Source organism: Vidua macroura, chromosome 2 (genome assembly GCF_024509145.1).
Source record: "Vidua macroura isolate BioBank_ID:100142 chromosome 2, ASM2450914v1, whole genome shotgun sequence".
Lineage (NCBI taxonomy): Eukaryota > Metazoa > Chordata > Aves > Passeriformes > Viduidae > Vidua > Vidua macroura.
The window spans coordinates 113,178,025-113,201,639 of NC_071572.1; the positions used below are offsets into that span (position 1 = coordinate 113,178,025).

Below are 23,615 nucleotides of genomic sequence, written 5' to 3' on the forward strand. Positions count from 1 at the left end.
ATGAACATAGTGCATGTCTCTAAACAAATAAATGAATGGAAGATGAAGGAAATAAACTGAAGGAAATACCAGGATATACAGAACAACAGAAAGTACAAAAATCAATCCTATTAAATGTTCAGTGGCATAAAAGGGACTTAAAGGTTAAGATTACACATAGGAACTTCATGGAGTAAAGCAAACATTGCAAGCCCAATTTGTTATAAAAGTCCAATGTGAAGCTGTGTAACTCAGTATTGTCATGTTGCCCTCAGAGCAATAACTGGATATAGCAAGTGGCCTGGGGTGACCATACAGCTGACTGCTGAATAATCATATTTGAGTGATTTACATAACACAATGTATCAAAATGTTATATGGCTTTCTGTAAATAATATTATAGGACAGATTTGGTTATGGGGTGGTCAGGTTGGGGGCTTTTTTTGTGAAATCTCTTGGGCAGCACGGATAGAGTAGACTGGGAGTTTTTAATCATTATTTCTCTGTAGTAGTGCTAAATATATTTTAAACAAACACCTTAGCCACCACCCCACATCCTTTGAAAAAACCCCAAACCATCCACTTGTGAGTTTTGAACCCTTCCCATTATTTTAGCACGGAGTGAAGTGACACTTCCTTGCATATTGTGTGACAGCTTTAGTTGTGACATGTTTTGGAGCCTTTGGGGTTTAGAAGTATTGCTAAACATAAATGTGTGCTCAAAGTAATTATTGTACTTTAGTTCTCTCCCTGTATTTCTAATAATTGCAAATTTTTTAGATATTTTGTTGCGTTTTCTTTAAGAAAAAATGTAGAACTTTCAGAAGAATTGACTGCAGTGCTGTTTGCAGTTTTACGTGTTTTTTGTTTTTTAATTTATTCCCTGTATTGACATACCTATGTAGGGGACAGGAGATGTTCACAGTAATAAAATAGTTCTCACCATGTTAAGTTTGGCTGGAATAAGTGTCCAACATACCTGAACTGAATTTTCTATGGAAGGGAGAAGGTCTGGGGAGAAAAAACTGTGTTTGATGAAAGTTCCATATAGATACAGAAATGTATTTAAAATTGAGAGAGGCTATGACCTTAGTGAATAGGAAAAGACAGTGGGGATGAGAATAAACTTATGAATGGAGAAAAAACCTCAGCACCAGGTTGTCAGGGGGGTTGTTGATGATGCACTGGAGAGATATGGGGTGAAAGAGGAATAAAGAGCAGCCTGTTTGCTTCTGTTAGGGAGGGATCAGCTGTGCCAAGTGCCTGGCAAACAGGTGAGAATGACAGAAAAGAGGTGCTTTGATTGGGAAGGGAGAAGAAACTGCAAACATTTGCAAGAACATGTTCCTCACAAGAGGAACAGGCTAGAAGAGTCTCAGAGAGAACAAGAATTTCATTATTTTCCTGTCTTACAGCAGCTGATCTGGGAGCAAAGACTGAAAAATGGTCATAACTTGTCTCCGCCTAAAGAAATTTTTGTGCTTCATGATAACAAAAGACTACAGTCTAAAAGCTGAGACAACCTACAGTGTGGGATTAAAATTTATGGAGAAAGAAAGAAGGATGGCAAGGAAGTACCATGAGGAAGGAATGAGGGAAGAGAGAAAGTAGTATTCATTAGTGGATTTTTTTCCCTTGAAAATGAGACAGTAGGAACTGGCTCTTTCAAGTCATTTTGAGGCAAGCTGTAGCTCTGTTTACAAAGAATTATGGAGCTAAAGAATGTTCCTGAAGTGGGATAGAAAATGGCTTGTGTTCCTTGGATTTTCTCCAAAAGCTTCTAGCAGCATGAAGGTGGGAGTTGAGGGTAACCTCATCTCTTTCCTTCCCACATTCTTGGCCAGCACTGGTGCTAGAACTTTGTTCTCTACAACAGTTGCCATCTGGAAACAGCACTTTCTATCATCAGTCTGCTTTACTTCATGAAAGATTTCCAAAGTTATCTTAGTCACTCATCTTAGTATCTGCCATGCATGTGGACAGTGGAACCAGGATCTTACTAGAATATTCTTTAGACAGATAATTGAACACCTGCAGGCAGAGTCCACTGTCTTGACTTCTCTTACCCCAGACAACAGTATTCAATAGCAATTATTAAAATATTGCTCCCTTAGGGTAATTTTGGACTCTGGAAAATGGCTTTTGCACAGAAACTTTCAAGCCCCTCTGGATGCAGTATAATTCTGTGTTTATTTCTGATGCTGTTTTTATCCCTTCCCTACCTCCAGGTTATAACTCGTAATGAATTAATGCTGGAGGAGACCAGAAACACCATCACTGTTCCAGCCTCCTTCATGCTCCGAATGTTGGCTTCGTTGAATCACATAAGAGCAGGTGAGAGACTTCTGAAGAGCTTGTCCACAGCACTGGTCTGTGAAATAGCAGCTTGATTGGGAAATCATCAAAACCTGCAGCTGGCTGTGGCTGTACTTGGGGTTGGTGAGAAGATTCAAGGGTTGTTCAAGGTTCTCTTCATAGAAGTACTTAGGAATTGCTTCTTCGGTGTGAGACTTGCAACATCTTTGCAGCTTTTATTTTTTTATCTCAAAACAAAGAGCAAAATATATTTTTAGATGTTGAAAAATAGTCTCTTCAGGAATGATCTTTTCAGCGAGTGCTGTGTGATGGGAAAACTATTGGGGAGGACTGGAATGAACTATAAGATAAACTGGCTGAGACTGTGGGCTTGGAGCTGTCTAGGGGTGAAGGAGGGTGTGAAGATTCAGGACTGTGGGAGGCATTGCTGAGGCTGCTGGCAGCTGTTCCCAGGGCAGCAGGATGTCCCTCCAGTTCCCATGGGAAAAACTGCTGATAAGAGGGTTGCATGGAGGAATCATCACTGGGAACTGGATGTTGGTGCTGGAGAAGCTGAGTGCAGTGGATTGACCCTGTAGATGGAGGACAGTAGAGAGACATCACACGCTGTGTAGGAAGCAAGGAGATGAAGTTTTGGGAGGCTGGCATGGCATATGGGGCAAAAACCTAACAGGCCTGTAGATGAAGGTGAAAGTGATGGGAGATACTGAATATGGGGACTCTGGCTGAGCAGAGCAGTGGTGAGGTGGGAAGGAAGCTGTGCCTGGTGGCAGCTGCTGCTCCTCTCTCACCTCTGGCTGCTCTGGGAGCCCAGAGGGTGCCATGTGTCCAGCCCAGTGCTGCACCTCCATGCTCCTGTGTTTCCTTCAGTTGTCATTATCTCTTTGGAGTGAAATGCTAAAAGAACTGCCCGACACTTCATTTACAATTTCAGCAAAGAATCTGTTATGGCTGGGCAGAGTGTTTCTAAACCTGACTGCATGCTGCTTGAGTGATTGCTCTTGAGCCAGTCATGTTCCCTCACACATTTCTGTATTTGCCCTTCTCTAAATATTTACATGAAAAGGCACTTTTTCTGTATTGAAGTGACAGGCAGTGATCCCCCACTTTCTGGACTATTCACATTTCTAACACTAGCTATTGTAGTTTCAGCTCCCCAGCACAGCACTTTTGTCCCTTGTAGTCACCATCTCATTTTAATGTTATACTTGCATTCATCTTTTCTGTGCTGACAGCCAGTCAGCAGCTACAAGGTTTTTCCTTTTGTACACAGGTTTTGCTTTCATGCTTGGAAATTCTTAAGGGCATTTCTCCTTTCCGCCTTTCTTGTGGTAACATTTCTACCCCACTCTCTGCTGTAAGTCTACACAGACTTTCTTCTACCATAAACCCCACAGCCATATCCCATTGTGTAATAGCCCAGGGAGACAGCATGGAATAAATATTTACCAGAAAAAAGAAAATCTTACAAGTTCTGTTTACTAAATCTGTGTTTTGCAGACCGATTGGAAGGCGACAGATCAGAAGGTTCTGGCCAGGAGAATGAAAACGAAGATGAAGAGTAACCAACAGTTGTGTGTGAGCACCTGGAAGTCAATGAAATTTGTATAAGACATTAATTATATTTTTCCTTACAGAGCTTTAGTGCAATTCTGAGGTATTGCTTTTGGATAACCTAACCTTTTGTTTTTTTGAATGACTGTGTGCATGACTTGGGGAGAGTGTGCAAGTTAAAATAAACACAAATGTTTTTAAAATGTTTTGCCATGTATGAGGGGTGCTAGAAGATGCCAAGTGCAATATTTTCCTTAAACAGCAAATGTGGGAGCTTGGATCAATGTTTTAAAGTAACTTTCATGATAGTAAAAACGTTGGTTCAAATAAATTTCTATACCTGCTGTTTGCATGTTTGTTGCTTTCTAATTAAAAGATTTGGTTGTTTTAAGTAGTTTTCTGGTTTTTCTTTGTGCAGCAATGGGTTTATCACCTTGTAACTATAGCCCCATTGCTGTTTTTGCAGGATTTGCATTCTTTCTTACAGTGTTTGTGAAGTGACAAACACAATTATTTCTTACAGTGAGCACTGGGGACTTTTAAGACCCTGTGTCTCTTGATTCTTGCATTTCCCACACTTACGTAGGCAAAAATTCTCTCTCCCTCAGTTGTATAATGTCACTTCCCATTCTCTGTGCCTGGGTCTGTAATGCTGGTGAAATAGTTGTATTTCACTGATAGATCTGAGTTTGCCTTCTTTGCAACAGCAGCAGGTACATCTTAATTTCCACTGGATTTAGGGGAACATGAATTTAAAAATTCCTGTGCATTGTTTCCTAGGAGTAATTATTTGGGAAGGCTGCTCAGTCTGTTTTATGGACTTTACCCTTCCTCCACAGTTTTTTGGATGGCAATGGGGAAGAGAAAGTGGAGGAAGGAAGATGGAGCAGTGGAAGGAGCTGTTTGCTCAGTGGCAGTTCTTGCCAAGGATGGCAGATGCTGAGAGGCTCCATTGGGGAATTCAGAATGCTGGAAAGAATTCTAAATCAGGGGGATGAAGGTACTGGAGGCTTCATTACCCTGCTGGCATTAAAATACACATTCATCACATGAGCTGCACAAACCTTCCTGACATCAACAAAAGGAATTCCTCACACTAAATAAAAAGGAACATTAGCACAACATTCTGATGTCCTGATTCATAGTGCAGGCAGGCTGAAGGGACGTGGGGAAGGGATATAAAGGGAAAAGGGAAAACTAAAACAACTGAGAGAGATAAAGAGACATTTGAGAGGGAGGAGAAGTGGGAATTATATGGAACTCAGCTGGCAGTAACAGTGAAGATATTCCCTTGGGCAAGGGAAGAATAACATGAGGAGAGAGGAAAAGTGTGAGGAGATGGATAAGGGTGGCTGGGTGGTTTCCTTGTTTGTTTTAAAGGAGAAGTTAAGAAATCATTGAAAGTGATGCAGTGAAGAGAATTTGGCAAAGGAGAAAATAACTGTTGGGGAAAGAGGTTTTTGGAGGCAGAGGGTGCTGAGAATGGACACCTCAAACACTGGAGTGCTGTGAAACCCAGGAACCTTCACATCCCAAGGGGGTCGGTGCAACAGAGGATGGAGATCTGCTAAGTGTTTGAGAAAGTATCTTACATCAGCAAGAGAGAGGAGAAAATGTCAAGGTAAGATGCTTGTTTGTTAAGGAAATGGAGTGAGAGGAACAGCCAAAATGGATATCTGCCTTTTCTGGTGGAGTAAGTGGCCCTTCTGTGGGAGAAGGGAGCATAACTACTTTTTTCTCATGAGATAACGCTTTGGTCAAGCATGTTTAGATCAGTAAGAAATGAAAGAATAATTTATGACTTTGTGGTGGATCTGTTTGGAAAGGGGAGAACACAGGGGTTTAGCACTATTCAAACCTTGCTGCTCATAGCACTGCACTGAGCAATGTTTTTCTATCACATGTAAATTAAATTAAGCTTGAATTTTTATAACAGGTTCTGCTCTCATTAGATTTAAAAGAACTATACAGGAAATATATCAGGTGTTTAGTGTATAGATAAAATAGAATTGCCTGCTCCACTGCTGGGGCTCCTGAACAATTTTGTGAATGAAATAGAGTAACACAATGTTTAATGCAGCTGGGTTCTCTGTAGTTGATTTTTGAGGCGATTTCTTCCAAAATTAGCCCTGGTATTTCTACAGAAGCCTGACTCTTCTTATTTAGAAATTATTAGTTTTCTGCCTTGAAAATAAATTCCTCCCCAAGTAAATATATGGAGAGCATAGCTTTTGTCTTCCCCAGAGAGGTTTAATAAATCACTGTGGATATCCTTCTAAAAATAAAAAAGCTGCTTCTGCCACTTCTGCTTTAGTTATAGCAATTGCCAGCAAAGAGCATACCAACAGCAATAATCTTGTCTTTTTTTCCCCACAGTTCCCCAATAGGCACATTATTCCCAAAATGTCTCTTATTTATTCAAAGACTAAATAGTAGCTTTAATTCCTGATGCATAACTGCGGGTTTACTGATTAAAAGGAGGATTTAATCTCAGTAAGGGAAACAATTAGTATCTGGAGGGTTTTTCAAACTTCACTGAAGCTTTTCAGGCAGTTTTTCTAAAACTAAGGTATCTATAGTGTTTGGGTTGGCTTTTTTTAAAATTAACATTTATTGTAATGGGCTAAATCTGAATTCCTAGAACCATACAATAATAGAAGCTGTCGGCACAAATGGGGAATGCTGGCAATTCCAGAGTTTGCAGCTGCAAAAGAATATTGGAAAATATTATTCAAATGTGCAGAGAAGTTAATCAAAGCAATAAGCCATCCCAAAGCCTCACAATTTGAGAAGGAAATCTCGTGGCTCGGGGTCTGGTTTCAGGCTGGGGCTCAGAGGTGGGTGGTGCTGCCGGAGCTCCCTCTAGTGCCCTGTTCCTGCTGCACTTGAGATACCCAAAACGTTTATTGTCTAATAGCATGAACGGACACGATGGTGATAGGATACAGGGAACACCTTCTCCTGCTGCTATGTGGGCTGAGGATTGCACATGCACTCCAGCACTGTCATTGCTTGTGTGCTGGGAAGAGCAAGGGTTCAGGTGTCACTGCTCGTTTCTAGGAAGGATATTCCTTAACACCATTGCAAAGACCAAAAGCAACTTCTCTGATATGTTGCTACAATTCCTGGTAAATTATTTGGTGTCTTGAAGCCTGGGCAGATGGTCCCTGTAGTACACAATCTCTTCTTTAAATGACAAAGATGCTGAGCTTCTTCAAACCACTCTGAGTTCTGCTCTTTGTGCCTCACCTGATAGAGGCAGGACAAGGTTTGTTAAAGGCATCCTGCATCACTTGGATTGTCAATTTTTCTTACCTGAGCAGTAGATAAATGTTACTATAGGCTATTGTGTACATCTTTAGCTCTTTGAGAATATCCCAGATTATGTTTTTGAGGAAGAATTTCCAGAAGTAAATGTTCAATAGGGGTTTCACTGGCCTTGCATCAACAAAATAACCACTGAGTGTGTGTGTGGTTGTGTGCAGGGGATGAATACGCTCAGAGGGGCTGCCTGGAAGAGCTGAGCCATTCTTTTATGGAAAGCCAGTTTTTTATGGAAAGATCCCAGTGAGCCAGGCTCAGGCAATCACTCAGAATCCTTGGGAATAGTCCTGTTTCATGGGCAGAGCTGGCAGCACTGTTAAGAAAGGAGCTGCAATTAGCAGCAGTTGGATCCCAGCCCATATTCCTCCTGATCCAGTCACACACTCAACAAGAGGCCAACCCCAAAAGCCTCAGCTGAAGCACAGAAAATGACACAGGAGACATCTGTGAGGTCACTGCCCTGCCTAAACCGAGATTGAATTAGTCTTTGAAATGTGGGATGAAATCAGTTTTAAGCTCTTTCCATGAATTATGACATTCACAAATACCTTTATCTGTGTAAGCATCCAGTTTGTCTTCTCAGTGACATTCTCTACTGCTGAGCCTGAGTTATTTAAGGTAATAGAAATTTATTTTCCAGAGGTTTAAATGTTCCTTTTAGTATTTGCATTTGCTTTGTTCTCTTTGATGAAAAGGCACCTTCTTAGTGCCTTTTAAGAACTTTCTGTCAATGCTTCCCTCTAGATTAATTTCCCTTTACTGGCAGATGAAACTGAAGTTCAAAAAACAACTACTACTACAACCCACAGCAAGGTGTTTTGACAGGAAAAATAGGGATATGCTACTCTTCAAGCAAGCTCCTTTTTTTTCTGATTATGACTCTACCATATTATCATGCTGCCCTTTTTTTTGCAGGAGAATGGCTGTACACTAGCATAGTCCATGGAATTTGACAGATTCATTATCCAAGTAAGAACTGATGGCTACTAATTTAGGAAAATCTCACTTAAATGGAAAACCCTCTAAATAGAGTTTGTAAATGGGCTTTGTAACTAATTGGAAAACAAATCCCAGGGGATCTGCAGCTGTTCTCAAACAGCACTGCAGTTCTTCTCCTTCCCCTCTACAGAATGACTCCATGCTCAGACCCTGTTTCCAATATTTTCTCCTTCCTCACTTCATTTCTTAAGAAATTTGGTTAAAAACCACATACCTTTAAAACAAACCTCTAACAGTTAAGTCATCTAAAGGAATGATAATTAACACAAGGTACTTTTAATGGTGGGTTGAATGTGACACTTGTCAAGTTGCAAGATGGGATTTCTATTCCTCGAGAGTGTGATGTGCAAGGTGAGTTGGGGTTTGATTCTTGCTGACTTATTGTTGTCATAGCTGTCAGCAGACAGCTCTGAGGACACTCATTCAGCACTTTGTTCATGGGAAAAAGTGTTTGGGACTGTTACCTAATTCCCTGAGCACTCAAATGGGAAATACCTGCTTTAAAATAATTTATGGTTATTTTACCCAAGATTAGAAAGAGCAAACAAGAGTTCTGTTAAGTCTTTAAATGAACATGGCTTTAAAAATAGTGTTAGGCACTGTGACAAAACCGTTTGGCTTGGATGTTGGTTGCACTACAGCAGCTTTCCAGGCACAAGGATGTAACATAGAAGACCTACTTCAAAATTATTTCCAGTTTTTCTCACGTCATTTTTTTTTCTTTTAAAATATAATCATACTGTGCACCTGCTACCATTGCATGTAAAGGTTGTGCAATGAGTACACTGGAGAAGGAGATTCTCTCTGTGGCAGGAGCTCTTGCTCACCCCAAGAGCAGGGAGACTGGCACACCCCCAGAGTTACAGTCAGCACCTCCATCAGCACCCCCTCCCCATGGCAGGAGCAATTCCCAGCCCCTCTCCTTCACAACCACACTGCGTGTGCCTGCTCTGGGGCCATGGGTGCCACCGAGGGTGACAGTCACACGCTTCCCCCACCACACTGAAAATCCACGTGATGGCTCAGAAACTCAGCTTCATTCACAGCACTTGAATGCCACATTGCTGCGCTGAATGGATTTGATTGCAGTCTGGAGGCTCTAAATTTGGACTGTTACATACTCTTGTAGAGGCGAGCTGGGCAAGAGATGCAGAAATGAGAAACGGAATGAGCTTCATCGTTTAATTTCTCTCATCCTGCTTCTCATGCTGTCTTTTCCCTCTGTTTTCTGGCATTCGATGAAGCAGTTTGGAGAAGTGACTCAAAGATTTAAGGGAGTGAACCCAAGATGCAGTTTTGGCCCATCAGTGGACAGGCAGAGACCAGACAGGAGGAGCAGAAGAAAGGTCTCTACTTCCCTTCCATTCCCTGGGAAGCAGAAAGCAGCTGAAAGCAAACAACGTGAGGATAAATGAAAAGTTGAGTTAGACACAAGGAAGGGGAAGAACTTTCAATGCAGCAATGATATTTTGGTTCACTGAGAGACAGTCTAAAAGCAGAGGGATGTTACAGAGAAGACTGAAGTGCAGCTGGGCTGCAGGGAAATGCTCCAATGCCAGGTGCCTGCAATATGGCAGGGGGTATCCTGCATTAAAAGCTGTCAGAGGGATGTGACCTCCTGTGTTGCTGGGTAGTGGCCACATGACACACTCTAACAAAGTATTTCCAAGTTGCAGATCTATGCAGGATAACAAACTGCTGTGCTGCAGGAGAGAAATGGGCTTCTCCTTTCCATGAGAGAGTAGCTGACATCTGAGTGAAACTGCAGGTTGAAAAATAAGGGACATCCATCAGGATATATTCCTGATGGGAAATTGAGGCTGGGAATCTCTTCTGCCTGGCAACAGAGCCCCAGATTTGTGCCCACCAGGGTTTTGAGCCATATCACCAGGTCTTCTGGCAGCCAGAGAGCAAAGAGAAGATGCTCAAGCATCAAGACATGAGGCTCTGAGTCAAATGTTGCCATCCTCCTCTGACAGTGCTTGGTGATTGCCTCAGTGCTGATGTAAGTGGTGATCATATTTACACATTTTACACAGCTTGGCTTTAAGATGTTGTTAGAGCCAGTTTACAGAGAGGGACAACATCAAAAGTCCTCTTCAAAAGATTGAGAAATTTGGCATGAATGAGAAAACAATTTGCCTTTCATTCCTTATCAGCCTAATAATAAAAGCAGGCTTTGGAGCCTTAACATTTCTGAGGTGAGTCCCCTTGCACCAGCCTTTTAAAAATAGGAGGTGACTCAGTTTCTAACAAGTTCCTCCACACTGGCAGCTTCACATTAACCTCTTGAGGAGAGGGAGCATGTGTGTTTCTTGGTAAACCATTAGTGCTGCTGCACTGCTTGGTGAGCTGTGTGACGGCAAAGCTGAGTGCTTCATGGGCTTTCTCAAAATAGTAAACAGGCTGGTACAAAAAATGGAATTACTTGTCACTGATAGGGGAGTAACAGCCCTGAATGGGGTGGGTTTGTGCAGGTGTGCCCTGTGCTCTTTAATCACCTTAGGTCTTACAATAAAGACCATAAAATAGAGCTTTAGTGATTTAGCTGTCTCCTGACAGAAGTGGAGTTGCAGCAGGATCAGCATCTGCCAGTCGTCCCTCAGTTGCCATGGTAACCCCCGAGGATGGGGTGCACTTCAGAAAAACACAACTTCTGGGCTAAACTGTGGGCTGGAGGGTGGCAGATGGATGGGATTCAGCTGCCTCAGAGGGTGGTACTCCACAGCCAGACATTCAGATTTAGGAGTCTACCCAGGTGGTCCATTTGGCACATCAGAAGCAAAATTCAATTTAAACCATCAATTTGTTCCCAGGTTTGCTCACTGAGCTGTGAAACATGCAGAGCTAGCTGAATTCCTGTGTAATCCAAGCCTGCCTGAAAGCCTCATGGGCTGCCCTGAGCAAGGGACTCGATGAAGCCACAGCCCTTTCTCATGAGCAGCCAGCAGAGACAGGGAGGAATTCCCATTTTGCTGGGAAGTTGAGCTGTTTGGCAGCCTGACACATGCCCAGAGCCAAGGACTTGAGATCCAAACGCAGCTGCAAGCTGGAATTGATGTTGTTGGAGTCACTGCACCCCTCTCAAAACACAGGCAGCGTATTTCCTTACAGAAATGTTTTGAAAACGAAATGTCCTTAGAATTTTCAGTTCACAAAACAATTTGAAATGAAGACAGGAGAGAAGAAACATCCTGTTCCAACATGGCACAGGACCACGTTTTAACAAGAACATTTCTTGTAAGGGTTTGTCAGCCAGCTGGAGTGCACAGGACCTGAGGATCTGGGAACCTCCTGGATTTAGGAGCAGAAATGAAGAGAAAAACAAACCAACCAACCAAACCAAAATAACCAGCACCACGGATGCAGCAAAAGTCAGCTTAGTTTTTAACAATTAAAAACTAATGGGTTGGGGGATTTTGTGAACCACATTTATTGTGGTTCCTTTATCCTGTGTGCAATTAAGTCCACTGTAATAGATATGTTGTTATATAAATTAATTTTCCAAGATTGTTTCCAGAAGCACAATATGCCTTGGTATCTGAAACCTATGAACAGCTTGTGTGTCCCACGTTTTCCTGCACTTCTCAGGTACCCTGTTGCTTTCTACATGCAGCACTTCCTAAACTTTTCCTAATTTGTTGGTATCTCAGATTAAATTCATTGGATTACAGATTCATCATCATTCAAAGGTAAAGAATTCATATCTGAATATACTTTTGATGAACTAACTAGATTATGAACAATGCACTCCACACTTCCAAAAATGTAAATACATTTTAGGCTGAGCAAACTAACATTTATTGCAGACAGATATTTCAATTCTCACTCATATTTTCATTTCCTAAGGAAGAAGAAGAAGCGAAAACTTTTCCCATGCCTTTTTATTTTTTTTCTCCCCAAAGAAATTGACATTTCTAATTATGACAGAGCAAAGGGAAATGAAAATCTATTTCAAGAGATGATTCTTCCTGTAAACAGTGCCTGGGCACTTCTGCCTCATCTCATTGCATTTGGGCTGTCAGATGAGCACAATAAACAACGTGTCCTCTAACCTCCGTTTTGTTGTTCTTTTTTTCTGTTGAAATAATTGTCAGTTCTAGTCTTTGCCTGCATGTCACTGAAAGAGTTCCTAAATGACAAGTATATGAGAGCCTTGGTTTAGCTGGAGATAATTTTAGCCTCTCTCTTCTGACAAAAATTGAATGGGCTAAATTTGGACACTATTTTCTTGCAGAAATATTATTTTGTCTTTTGTTTATTTTTAATTTGTTCAGCAGCCCCAGTTATTTACTTAAAAGTATTTATTCAAGAGACACAATCAGTGTGGGGTTTCTTTTTAACCAAAGTATCTAACTATCCTACCAAGGAACATGATAAATGTTAGCAATTTCTAATACATTTTCCTGGCTTTACAAGAACATTAAAAACCCATCAGATTCAATTCACTTGCTGAAAAATTTAGACTATGAAGAAATTAATTCACTCTTCAGGGAAAAAAAAATACCTTTTTTGTTTACTTGGAAAAAACCATAAAGAACTTCAGAAAACTTTGAGTTGGCTCCTTTTCCTTATATTTCATATCCAGTAGATGGATGAACACTGGAATTGTATCAGCAGATTCCTGCAGCGTCCTCTGGATTTGCCAAGTGTTACCTGGAATTTCTTATCTCCAAACTGGTGTTTTAAGAATGCCAGCTCCAAAATGGCACAACCAGGAAGATCCCTTTGCTAATGGACAAAGAGGAGAGAACACAGGAGAGGGCAGAGAAGCGAAGAGTGAAAAGCAGCTCTTCCTCCCGGTGAGTGGACAAAAATGACCCCATAATAGCAGCAGCACAGGGAGGCTTCTCAGTTCTCTACATAATTCACTGTGCATCACTTTGGGCTCTGCCACTGTGAACAACACATGGTCTTGTTATGGCCAAAAAAATGCAGTTATCAGCTGAGAGCTACACTGCTTTTAAAGGCTGTGGGTTTGAGCTGTAAGGGGTGGTAGGTTTAGGATGCTTCCATTTGTTCTGGGCTCCATTTGATCTGTTTCTGCAGTACAACCTGAAAAGTCCAGGATAAATGTGCCAGGTTTTTTTCATTTATCAACATCCTTGCTTGAGGGATGAGCACAGGGATCTTGTGTAGCTGAATCTGCAGATTCATTAATCTGCATTGAGTGTGTAGTTATCAAATTCTAGGCCTTTTTTATAGATTAATGTTCAATCCTATAACCAGTATATGCATTGAAGGGAGCTCTTAAAAAAAACAGCAGTTGAAATGAGGAATCAGTATTTCCATGGAAAGTGAAGAACACACCTGATTTCTTCTTATATAACACAGAGAAAAAAAAAAAATCCCCAAAAATACACATCTCACTGTTTGCATGAGATAAGGTTTTTTGCTCAGTTCCACTTGAGAGATCATCAGCAGTATTTTTCTAGCCAGTGGGAAATTATGCAGCTTGATGGGGTTGCTAAACTGCCAGCTTTTAAAGGCACAGGATCAAAAACCCACACGTAATCAAAACAAGTTTGGATCCCCAGTTTTTGGTAATTTTTGTGAGTAAGACTTGTTCGTTTCTTGGGCCTAGTAGATGTGCTACTCTCTTGCATAAAAGGATCACTTGCCCTTATGCTCAGAGTACAGAATTTCACTAAATCTCTGAGAAACTGCATGTTTATTTTTATTTTTAATGATCTCTAACTTCTATTTGCTGTACAATGATTTGCATATACATAATGATCTATCATCAAGGAACAGAAATTCCTAGACACAATTCTCACACACTTCTACATTTATTGAAACTCTTCTACCTCAGCAACAAGCAAACTTGAGTTTGCTTTGAATCCAAAGGGGAGATTATACTTACCAGTCCATATTTTTATTTGTAAAGATGAGTAATTATGGCCTTTTTCTACTAGGATATTTACAACAGCTGAATTCAGGGTTGTTTTTCCTCTTGTTCATGAGATGAGCCTGGTTGGTTCTTTTTCTCATGCTGTAAAATGCATGTTTATGGTACTGCATGCCTGTGTATTGTTTCTGGCCTGTTAAACATTGTCTGCACAGAAAAGTCACTGTTAAATATCTGTACTGCTGATCTGCACCAAGACATTCATGTGATACAAGACATTCAGCAGAGATATGATGGTGTCAGCTGAGTTCCTAATGCATTTTGGCTGTTGGCCTCTTGGTGTTGTACCATCAGCTTGGGGCTATGGTAGTAGCAGAAGCAGCAGTAAGTGGCAGAATGGTGTCCAAATTTAGTCTCCTAATGATTTCTTCTTGAAGAAAAAAAACCAATAAAACCCCCAACAAAGCTTGTGAAAATAACAAAGGACTTTCATCATCCACTCCCAAGCAAAATTGATACATTTTCTTTCCCAGGGTTACATTTCAGTCAGAAAGCATTTCAGCCCTTATCTTTGGTATCCTCATTCCCCTTGGTGAACAGTAATGTTTCTTCTCACTTGCTTTTGCTGTCTTTGCAGCAGCTGCAAAGCCAAGGCTTGCTGAGTGAAGACAGTTTCCAGGTCTGGTCTTTGATCAGACCCTTACTGCCATCTGAGGTAACTCCTGTGCCATGAGATGGGGTCAGTGGAGCACCAAAAAATTACATGTATGGAACCACTTGTGATTTGTTTCCTCTTCTCATTCTATTCTCCCGTGGCTTGGAAGAAATACTTGAAGAGATGTTAGTGTTTTCCTAACTTGGGTAGTGGTTTAAAGGATTTTAAAGCTCGAAGGTGCCAGGATAATCCTCCTGCTCCAGGCCACAGAATTTCTCTTCAGTTTTTAGCCACTGGATCTTGCATGCATTTTTCTCTCCGATATAGACCCATGATGAATGAAAATCACATCTGTGCTGGAATGGTCTCATTGCAATATTTGAATGGGTTTTTTTCTTCCAGCACCTTACGAAAGGGAGAAGTTGATACTCTGAGGCTGGATGTGATACCCAGTGATGATGGTCATGAATTGGCACACCAATGCAATTACCTTCCTATTTCCAAGGAGTAAAGGATCAACTCTAGATTTTTATAGACAATTAGCTTTTAGAATTGCTCTTTCATTATTTGGATTGGATAATGCATGTTTTCTTGGACAGCTATAATAAGGTTTCAGAAGAAAATGGAATGAGACAATGCAATTATCACCCATGATTGCTCCTTTTGTTCTTGTCTTAGTCAGCTCTTGGGTGGGGGGAGGGCTTCTTATTTAATGTTTCATAAATTACCTTCTGTTGCAATGGTCTTAATTCATTTTATGAATCAAAGTGGTGGAGATATCAGCAAAAAATAATTGTATTCCTAAAACGATGTATCAAACATAGAGGACAGCTAATATGAAATGTATTGTGAGAGCCAAAGCTGGTACACCCTGATAGGTAAGGAAATGTACACTCAAAAATGATAATTATGTACTGAAGGATGCAGATGAACACCAAGGAGAAAAGCGAGATGAAGCACACGTTGGATTTATAGATATGTACACATAATGACTTTGCATTTTATACACGGTGCTCTTGGGAGACTCTTCAGTGCCTGCAGCATTTGATTCAAGCTTTCAGCAACTGCACTCTCAGATATCAAGAGTTTTACAAATGCTGCCAAAAAAGTTGAGAAATGGAAATGCTGTGGTCATGGCTGGCCCCATGAGACAAGGTACCAGATCACACCAAGACTTTTCAAGCTACTGCCAAAATCAGCTACATCAAGAGCAGGATTTTCTAAGCCTGTTCAATGATTCTGAGCCAGCTGGTCACCTCCCCATCTTTGCTTTCAGTAAAATGGGTCCCAGAGGCAATGCACAGCTCTTTCAGTGTCACTAATGTTTTCTCCAGGAAAAATATTTTCATTCTTAAAAAATCCCAATGGACTTTACTTACAATTTACAGAAATATTTTAACATAAAACTTTTATAATTGTTGGTTTCAAAATGCTATCCCTTGTGTGGCTTGTTGTAAATCCTAATATTATTTTCTGGAGACTTATTGTCTTATTTCTCTCCAGATGACTGAAGCTAGCAAGAGCTCATAAACCACAGGAAAGCAGACCTGAAGAACATTTAATAATATAAATTAACTTCTTCAAGAATAATTAGGGAAGAAAACATATTCTTGTTAGAGGCTTACAAAGATGCTGAACAGCTCTGAATGAACTGGCAACCAACTATGAGGTTTGTTGTACAATAGAAGAAAATAAACAGAATAGAAAGAAAAACTTATCCAGTTAAAATTACTTGGATCTGTTAATTACTGACAGGGCAAGAGCATTTAAAAAAAACAAAAAACAACAAAACAATATATTAAGGCAGTTTTTTCAAATTATGTTAGTCCTTCCAAACCAAACACTGGAAGTGGTTGTTTAGTTTGTTTTGATTTTTAATTTAAAGGAAAGAACTGATCCCAAACATCTCTGCCTAGAAGATGTAAAACACAATGGAATGTCAAGAAGGTCATGATTATCTAGCCTTTTACTCTTGGTTGTTTGTTAAGAAGTTAGCAAATTCTGTGTTATACTGAGCTTCTGATACAGTGAATCTGAAAATATTCTGTCCAGATTAAATCTGGGTAAAAGTAACACTTTGTGATTAACTTAGAAATAAATAAGGTTTACTTCATTGTATTTAGTGTGATTCAATACAATGTACTTTAGTATTTCATGTAATTAAGTACTTTTGAGAAAGAAACCTGTCGTGGTTAAACAAGAATTGCAAAAAATTTGTAAACATTAGCACAAATGGAATAAAATTGTCTTTCTGTGGCTTTATTTTAATATAACATCTTACCCACCAAGGTACTTCATATAATACAGCCCTCAGATTCTGAAATCTTCTCAGAAAGAAGTCTTTGCTTAAACAAGGAGAAATCAATTGAGTTCTTGATGATTTTAGGGACTTAAATCTGGGAGCAATTTGGGGCTTGAGAGTGGGAGCTGGGAAAGAGGCATACAGGGTTGTGTAAAGAAAGTCTGGGCAGGAGAGAAAGGAGTGCACAAGGGTTGTGCCTTTGTGAGAGTGAAACTGTGTGGTTAAGAATAAGGCAGAAGGAATGCAAATGTATTTTTAGTTGAAATTAGAGCCCCCTTTCTAAGTCTATGGCCAAATTATCCAGGCTCCTCTTACGTGAGGCAGCAACTATCCTGGGGACTTAACCCCATGGTGACAAATGAGCCCAGCTAAAAAGTTCAGTCGTGTATTGTTGAATTTCAGTGGTGCACATGCAGGAGTTTTCCCTTGATTTTACTGTCTCCAGAAGATTCACCTAAACTTGCAAAGATAATAGTAAAATTGTGCTATTTCTAGATTTCCCAAACCAAGGAGCTGCACAGGAATACTGAGATTTCTGTGGGCTGGGAGTGTCAGCTGGGAGCAGGGGAGCTATTTCAAGCATGAAGAAGCTGATAGCTGCACAGCGAGTGGCAAGGAATTCACAGGGTGGCTGTAGGTGAGAATTCCCATGTGTGTGGAGCAAGCAGACTATTGCTAAGCTGATTGCAAACAGAATTTTGAACAAGTTACAGTCCTTTCAGAAGAAAGGACATATTAAAACCACTGGTAAAGTTGGGGTTTTTTTACCTCTGTGGGATTAGAGGATTTATTGCTCCTTAGGGGGTGAGGAGACTGAACCTTGCTGGGCATGGCTCCTTTTCTAACTCTAATCAAAAGACTTTTTCCACCTGAATTTGCAGGAGTTTAGCCTATTACCTCTGAGAAAACCCAATTGTTCTCTGGTCTACATGCAGACAGTACAAACTTTGTTCTCCTTGTCTCTACCCAAGTATCCCTCATTTTAGTCCAAGCTACTGACTTGACATAAGTACTGGATTCCTGCTATCTGCAGAAATAGCAACTCCATCCCTGTGGGTCAAAAAGTGACAAGGCAATTAATGAAACAGTTGATTAAGTTTTACAGGCCTCCCAAAGCCAAATGATTTCAGACTGTATTCCATTCATACTGCAGGCAGCTTGGGCTAATTAGCAGTAATTTTGGTAGTCTGCTCACCTTTGTATTTTCTAGATCCTACTAGGTAAGAGTATCCAGGCTATGATAATACTTTTTAAAACCCTCTTAAAATACAGTTTTGGCTGAAGAGCTGAACTTTAGGAATGGCTGCTCTTCTACCCTTACTGCAGGTTTGCAGCCAGACACTCACCTCTGTTATGGAACAGTTAATGGCTATAAACGCTCTTGGGAAATATGAGAAGCAAGTAGGAGCACTGATACTGACTGAAAAAACAATCAGGAAGTTGCAAAAGTTTAAAATTGTCAAGTTGTGAAGTGAATAGGATAAAAAGCCATCACTGACAGCCAGGGAAGCAAATGCTCATAAAACTGGCAGAACAATCAGGTAAAGCAGCACCAGAACTGTCTCACTTAGCAGTCACTATTGGAGGGTGCTGCAGGAAAACCAGGACATGAGCTGTCAGAGAGGACAAGGTCCCACGAATTTGCCTGAGACATATGGAGACAGCTTGAGGATATGTGATCAATTTTGTTGTCATGGAGTCACCAGCTAATTTATTGCAAGTCAGAAAGGTAGAGTGTAAGGAAGGGCAATTTTTCCAAGATTAGAGAAGTAGAGCACTTGTAAGCAAAGAAAATGAAGCCATTTAAAATCATGGAGGGCACATGAGGACATGGAAAGGTAGAGGAACAGTTTAAGTGTAAAATGGATTACCTTCCCCATAGCTGTTGAAAAGACCAAGCTCTCAGCACAACTGACATCTTCGTAGAAAACTGAATCTCCTGAAAGCTGGGAACAACATCTACCAGATCACAAATTACTAGAAAATAACCGCTTTATGGGGTTTCAAGAATAGCAAACAATCCTCTCATGCATAGACACCGGGATGGCCAGACTGTGAGATACTGGAACCTCCTCTGCTCTTCACAACACAAAACAAAGCCGTGTGTTTTTTCTCAGGAGTAGAAATTCTGCCTCCTTTTCATGATGATGCTGTGGCATAAAGACCAGTCATTGATTAAATAAGAGCTAACAAGACTCCTTTCAGGAGTTAAGCCCACCTTAAAAAACAAACACTATCACTAACAGAGCTTGTACCAAGGATACACTCCAAAGTGAACATCTTATTCTCTGATATCCTCCAGATTTTTATGTTAGAGCTGTCCCTTTCATCAGCTTTTCTCTGAGGAGCACTTTAACTCTTTCGCTTGTGACACAGAATTTCTTTGTGTTAAGGTCTTGTGGACATCCAAACTTGCCAGTAAGTAACGTGGACATTAAAACTACATCTAAAAGAAGGATCGAGATAAAACTGAAGCATTGCCTTTAGGCTTCATTTGCCTCACTGTGGCTAAGAATAATGGTACTAAGAGGATACAAGCTGAGGTTTAGAAGTCCTGTGATAGTTTAACAGAGAGGGGCAGTGGCAGAGATGCCAGACTTTGGCTGTTCTCCTTCCTCTCACCAGCTTTTCATCACTGAAAGGAACATCTTCCTCTCTAGAGTGAGTGGTGCTTCTGCAGCAGCTGAGGGGTTATGTTACTTCCAGGGTGTCATCCTTCAGAGCTTAAGGCTGCTGCTCCATGTCCCACACCTGCCTGGCCTGTGAGTCTTGTCCCTTCTCCCTGCCTGCCTGGGAGCCGCCTGCTCCTCAGCTGCAGGGCAGCCCACGGCTCCAGGAATGAGGTAGGAGTGAGGAGCAGCCATGCCTCCCATGGATTTTCAAATGCTCAGAAGGATTGGTAGCCCAATTTTATGTATTTATTTAGTGCAAATAAACACACTGCACATGGCCAGCAATGAGCAACAGCCCCCCCATGCTCGCTCACATGGGAGATGGCAGGGGTGGTGAATGCACAGAAGAAAGGAAGGGAGGAAGAGGAATTAAATTTCTTTCATCAAACTAGGGAATTCAAGTGTTCTTAAAACACATAAAATTAGCTGCCAATTCCAACTGTTTGACTACAATATTTCTTTCCCTCTCAAATTCTCTCTCTCCTAGCCCCACTCAGTCTAATTATTGCAGGTACAAGCAGACATGGAGTCAATCTCTCCATCCTCTTGTACCTTGCATTTGAGCTGGTGATTCCTCTTCCACCATTCTGTGGTGTTGGCTCATCATTTCTGACTGCCTGGTGTCCAGATGCAGAGTATTCCTGTCATCTCCCTTCTGGGAGTTTTGTCCAAGCATCCTGGCTTTTCTCAGCCTTGCTGGGTTGATTACAGCATTTATTTTTATGGTTAGTAATGGTCTTACATGGGACTAGGAGAGGGAACTGCAAAGATTCAAGCATTCAAGCAAGAGCTGAAAGGCAGCTTTGTATCAGCAAGTCTGGTCACAGGATTGTCCCAGAGACAATTTGCATAGCTGCACTTTCAGGCTGACTTTAGGTGATGTACAGTCTTTCTAAACCCTGTATTTTCCTCCTGTGGATAAGGATTCATATCAAAGCATAACTGATCTAAAGTTTAGTAAGGAAAAGTATTTAGCAGTAGAGATACAGCTGCCTTCCTCACTCCCTCTGTAGTAGTAATATCTGTGTTAATATATGTCTTTTTAACACTGGTTTTATACAAGCTGGAGTTAAGCTCCTGCAGGATCAGTGAGCTGACAACAGAAGGGCTGGAAACTCTATGGACACCACGCAGTGAATGTTTGCCCAATGCTCTCAATGACAAATACCCTAAAAACCCACAAATTATGCATTTTCACTTAATGCTCCAGGAGAGAAAGTAGCTTTTCAAACAGCTTTCCTTAGCCAGTGCTGAAAGCCCTGCAGGCTGCCCAGGGTTTAATAATTGACCCTGTCTCTCTCTTGCATTGAATTGTGATATGCTGGACTCTCCACACTGCCCTTCTCTCTACTGCTGAACACCTTCATCTGCAGCCTGAAAAACGAAGAGGTAGAAACAGCATTGTGAAAGGTAGAAAAGAGAGAATTTTTTTTTTTTTTCAGTGAGACAATCAGAATCAATTTCTGTTTGCCCTGACATTTCACAAATTGCAAAACGGAGCCCTGAGCTTCTTGCCTCCTGCTCAGAGCTCTCGGGGTGCAGCGGAGAGAGACTCACATGATGCAGACGGGGATGCTCTCACCACACGCATTTTCAGTGTGTTTTTTTTTTTTTTTTTTTGTCTTACAAACACCTAGGAATAAAAACCCCCGTTGTCACCACTGGTGGGAGGCACCCACACCCCAGTAATCCATCAGTGCAAGGAGTGTGCTTGGGCGGGGCTGGGAGGCGCGGGGTGTGGGTTGAGGCTGCTGATTTTTACCTCTGGGCGTGTTGGAGATTCTGTGTGCCCTGTGGCTGGGAGATATCTCCTGCTGCCTGGGGCTGATCAAGTGAGGTACACAGCGGTGTGCATTGATAACAGCTGCACGTTGTCCTCCGTGTGCTGAGAGAAGCTCCTTTGTAACAGGGAGAAAAAAATTCACTTCAGAAATACTGGAGAGGTTTCTCAGGTGCCGAATCCCTGAGCCTGTAAAACCCAGGGCTTTGCTACAGGTTTTAATCAACTCAGTGTTTATTCAAAAAGAGCCTTTAAAAATTAGCCTTATTTTTCACTAGGACTCGAGGTCAAGTCTCCATTAGCTCATACTTCTGGAAATGTCTCAGCCAGAGTTTGCATGCACATTCCTCCATCAGAACAGGACTACTCACACTCCTGCCATCTCAGGGTGCTGGAGTACCTCTGCATTTCCCAAACATTTCTTTTTCCTTCTCTTCATATTCTCCAAGTCCACACACTGTGGTGACTGCCACAGGAATACCTAGCAAGTTTACCACCTTCCTTTCTGAACACTGTGGGTCTAGAACAGGATGTAATGTAATACTTGGCAGACCCACACTCCCTGTAAAACAAAACTTTGTTTACTCTTGTTTTTTTACTCCTACTTTTCCACTCTAGTGGAAAATCTTAAACATGACCACTCAAGACTAACAAAGCAGGAGGCAAGCAAAATAGCATTTCTTACCTCAAGAATTTTCACACTTGACAACTTCTGAAATTCGGGGGCAAAATGCCTACTTTGTTGGTCCTCAAATTATTTCTACATCTGCAAATCTCTAGTGTTTATTTCCACTATATATATCTTACATATATATATATATCACTCCTCCTAGTATTGGTGACAGACAAAGGCCATTGCTGAGTTGCTAGGAATGCCTTGTGCTAAAGTAATCAGATTAAAAGTGGAAAAAAAACAAACTTGGGCTGTAAGGAGCCTCCTCCCCTTCTTAACACGTGCTGCAGAGTGATGCCACCTGCAGCAGGTCACAGATGTCATTGCAGATGGTGTGTCACCTTATGTAACCTGGCAGGGGCCATATGGTACTAGGACACTGTGTCTGGGTCAGGTTATACAATTGTGGAGGATGTGTTTGAGCCTGATGGCACAACCCAGCATCTGGGCTGGGGCCTCGGTCACCCTTGGTGCAACGTGAATTACAAGGACTCAGAGAAACTGGGACCTCTTGCAGTCAACAGATTAAAATATGTTAGGTCTCCAATAAAAGCAACCTCAAGTAAGTAAGGATGAAAACAAGGCACAAAGAATGGCAGTAAGAGGTGGTGGCAGCAGTGTGTTCAGGACAAGTACAAGGAGGGAGGTGTTGATCCCTGCCCTGGGTAAGGAGGCTGTGGAGCTCCAGCTGCAGGCTCCTATGGATGCTGCTGCTTCAGGCTGTGGCCAGGAGCACCATTCCTCAAAAGACTCCTCCTGTGTGCTATGAACTAAAACATTCTTAATGTACATAAAGTAAATAGGCTATTTCCAGTACTGAATTATGTGGGGAGAGGGTGTGTGGGCCTGTGCTCATTTCTTACTAATGAATGCCTCCACCTTCTTCTAGTGGTCTCATTTCTAGTAAGTCCAACTAAAATCCATTGGTTTCCCTACCTTCTCGTCATACTTTATGAAGCTGCTATCTTTATTTCAATTTTAAATGACTTCCAGTGGTCTCTCACACCAGAAAATACAGCGAGAATTACTTAAGGAATTAAGATCACAGCCACCAGAGCCCGTTTTGTTCTTGTGCTAAGGGGCTGGAAGTCAGTCTCTGTAAGGAACATCAGTGAAGCTACTGTGAAGAACAGCAGGCTGCTGGACATGGACTCGTGAAGTGGGAACCTCTTGGATCATCTTGGGTATTTGGCCAGCCTCACAATCACATTTTTTCGCCCCCTGCTGCTGTCCCCTTCGCTTTTTATAATCTTATACTTGCTGCTGGCTGGCCTTTCGCCCCACACCGTCCTCCACCCGCGGCCGCGCTCCCTCAGGTGCGCTGCGGGGCCGCCCTCCCCTCCAGCGGCCTCTCCCCGCGCTGCCACCACCAGCGGCCATTTTCTCACCTTCTCCCCTTCCCCAGCCCTTCTCGCCCCTCACCACCCTCCGCACCGGAGCCGCGGGCGGGACAGGGCCTCCCCTCCGCCCTCATCCTCCCCTCCCGGAGGGAGCCCCGGGCCGCGGCTGCCGG

The 23,615-nt window shown here is 41.8% G+C and overlaps 1 protein-coding gene and 1 long non-coding RNA gene across 6 annotated transcripts in view; one reads left to right on the forward strand and one right to left on the reverse strand.

The window, feature by feature from the left end:
* The window catches only part of DCAF6 (DDB1 and CUL4 associated factor 6), a 76,050-nt gene extending 71,810 nt beyond the window's left edge, over positions 1 to 4,240 (forward strand). For all 4 annotated transcript variants that reach the window (XM_053970747.1, XM_053970744.1, XM_053970745.1 and 1 more), the window contains 2 exons: positions 2,208 to 2,313; positions 3,796 to 4,240. In XM_053970747.1, the coding sequence (XP_053826722.1) occupies positions 2,208 to 2,313; positions 3,796 to 3,860 (171 nt within the window). In that variant the 3' untranslated portion in view covers positions 3,861 to 4,240. The remainder of the gene's footprint in view (positions 1 to 2,207; positions 2,314 to 3,795) is intronic.
* A 16,267-nt stretch (positions 4,241 to 20,507) lies between these two features.
* LOC128803798 (uncharacterized) lies at positions 20,508 to 23,397 on the reverse strand. 2 transcript variants are annotated; one of them, XR_008435840.1, is made up of 3 exons: positions 22,966 to 23,397; positions 21,412 to 21,547; positions 20,508 to 21,023 (listed from the first exon to the last, which is right to left on the reverse strand). It is a non-coding gene; the product is annotated as an uncharacterized LOC128803798 (long non-coding RNA). The 2 variants fall into 2 exon arrangements; XR_008435839.1 differs by lacking the exon at positions 22,966 to 23,397 and adding an exon at positions 22,115 to 22,168.
* Positions 23,398 to 23,615: the final 218 nt, after the last annotated feature.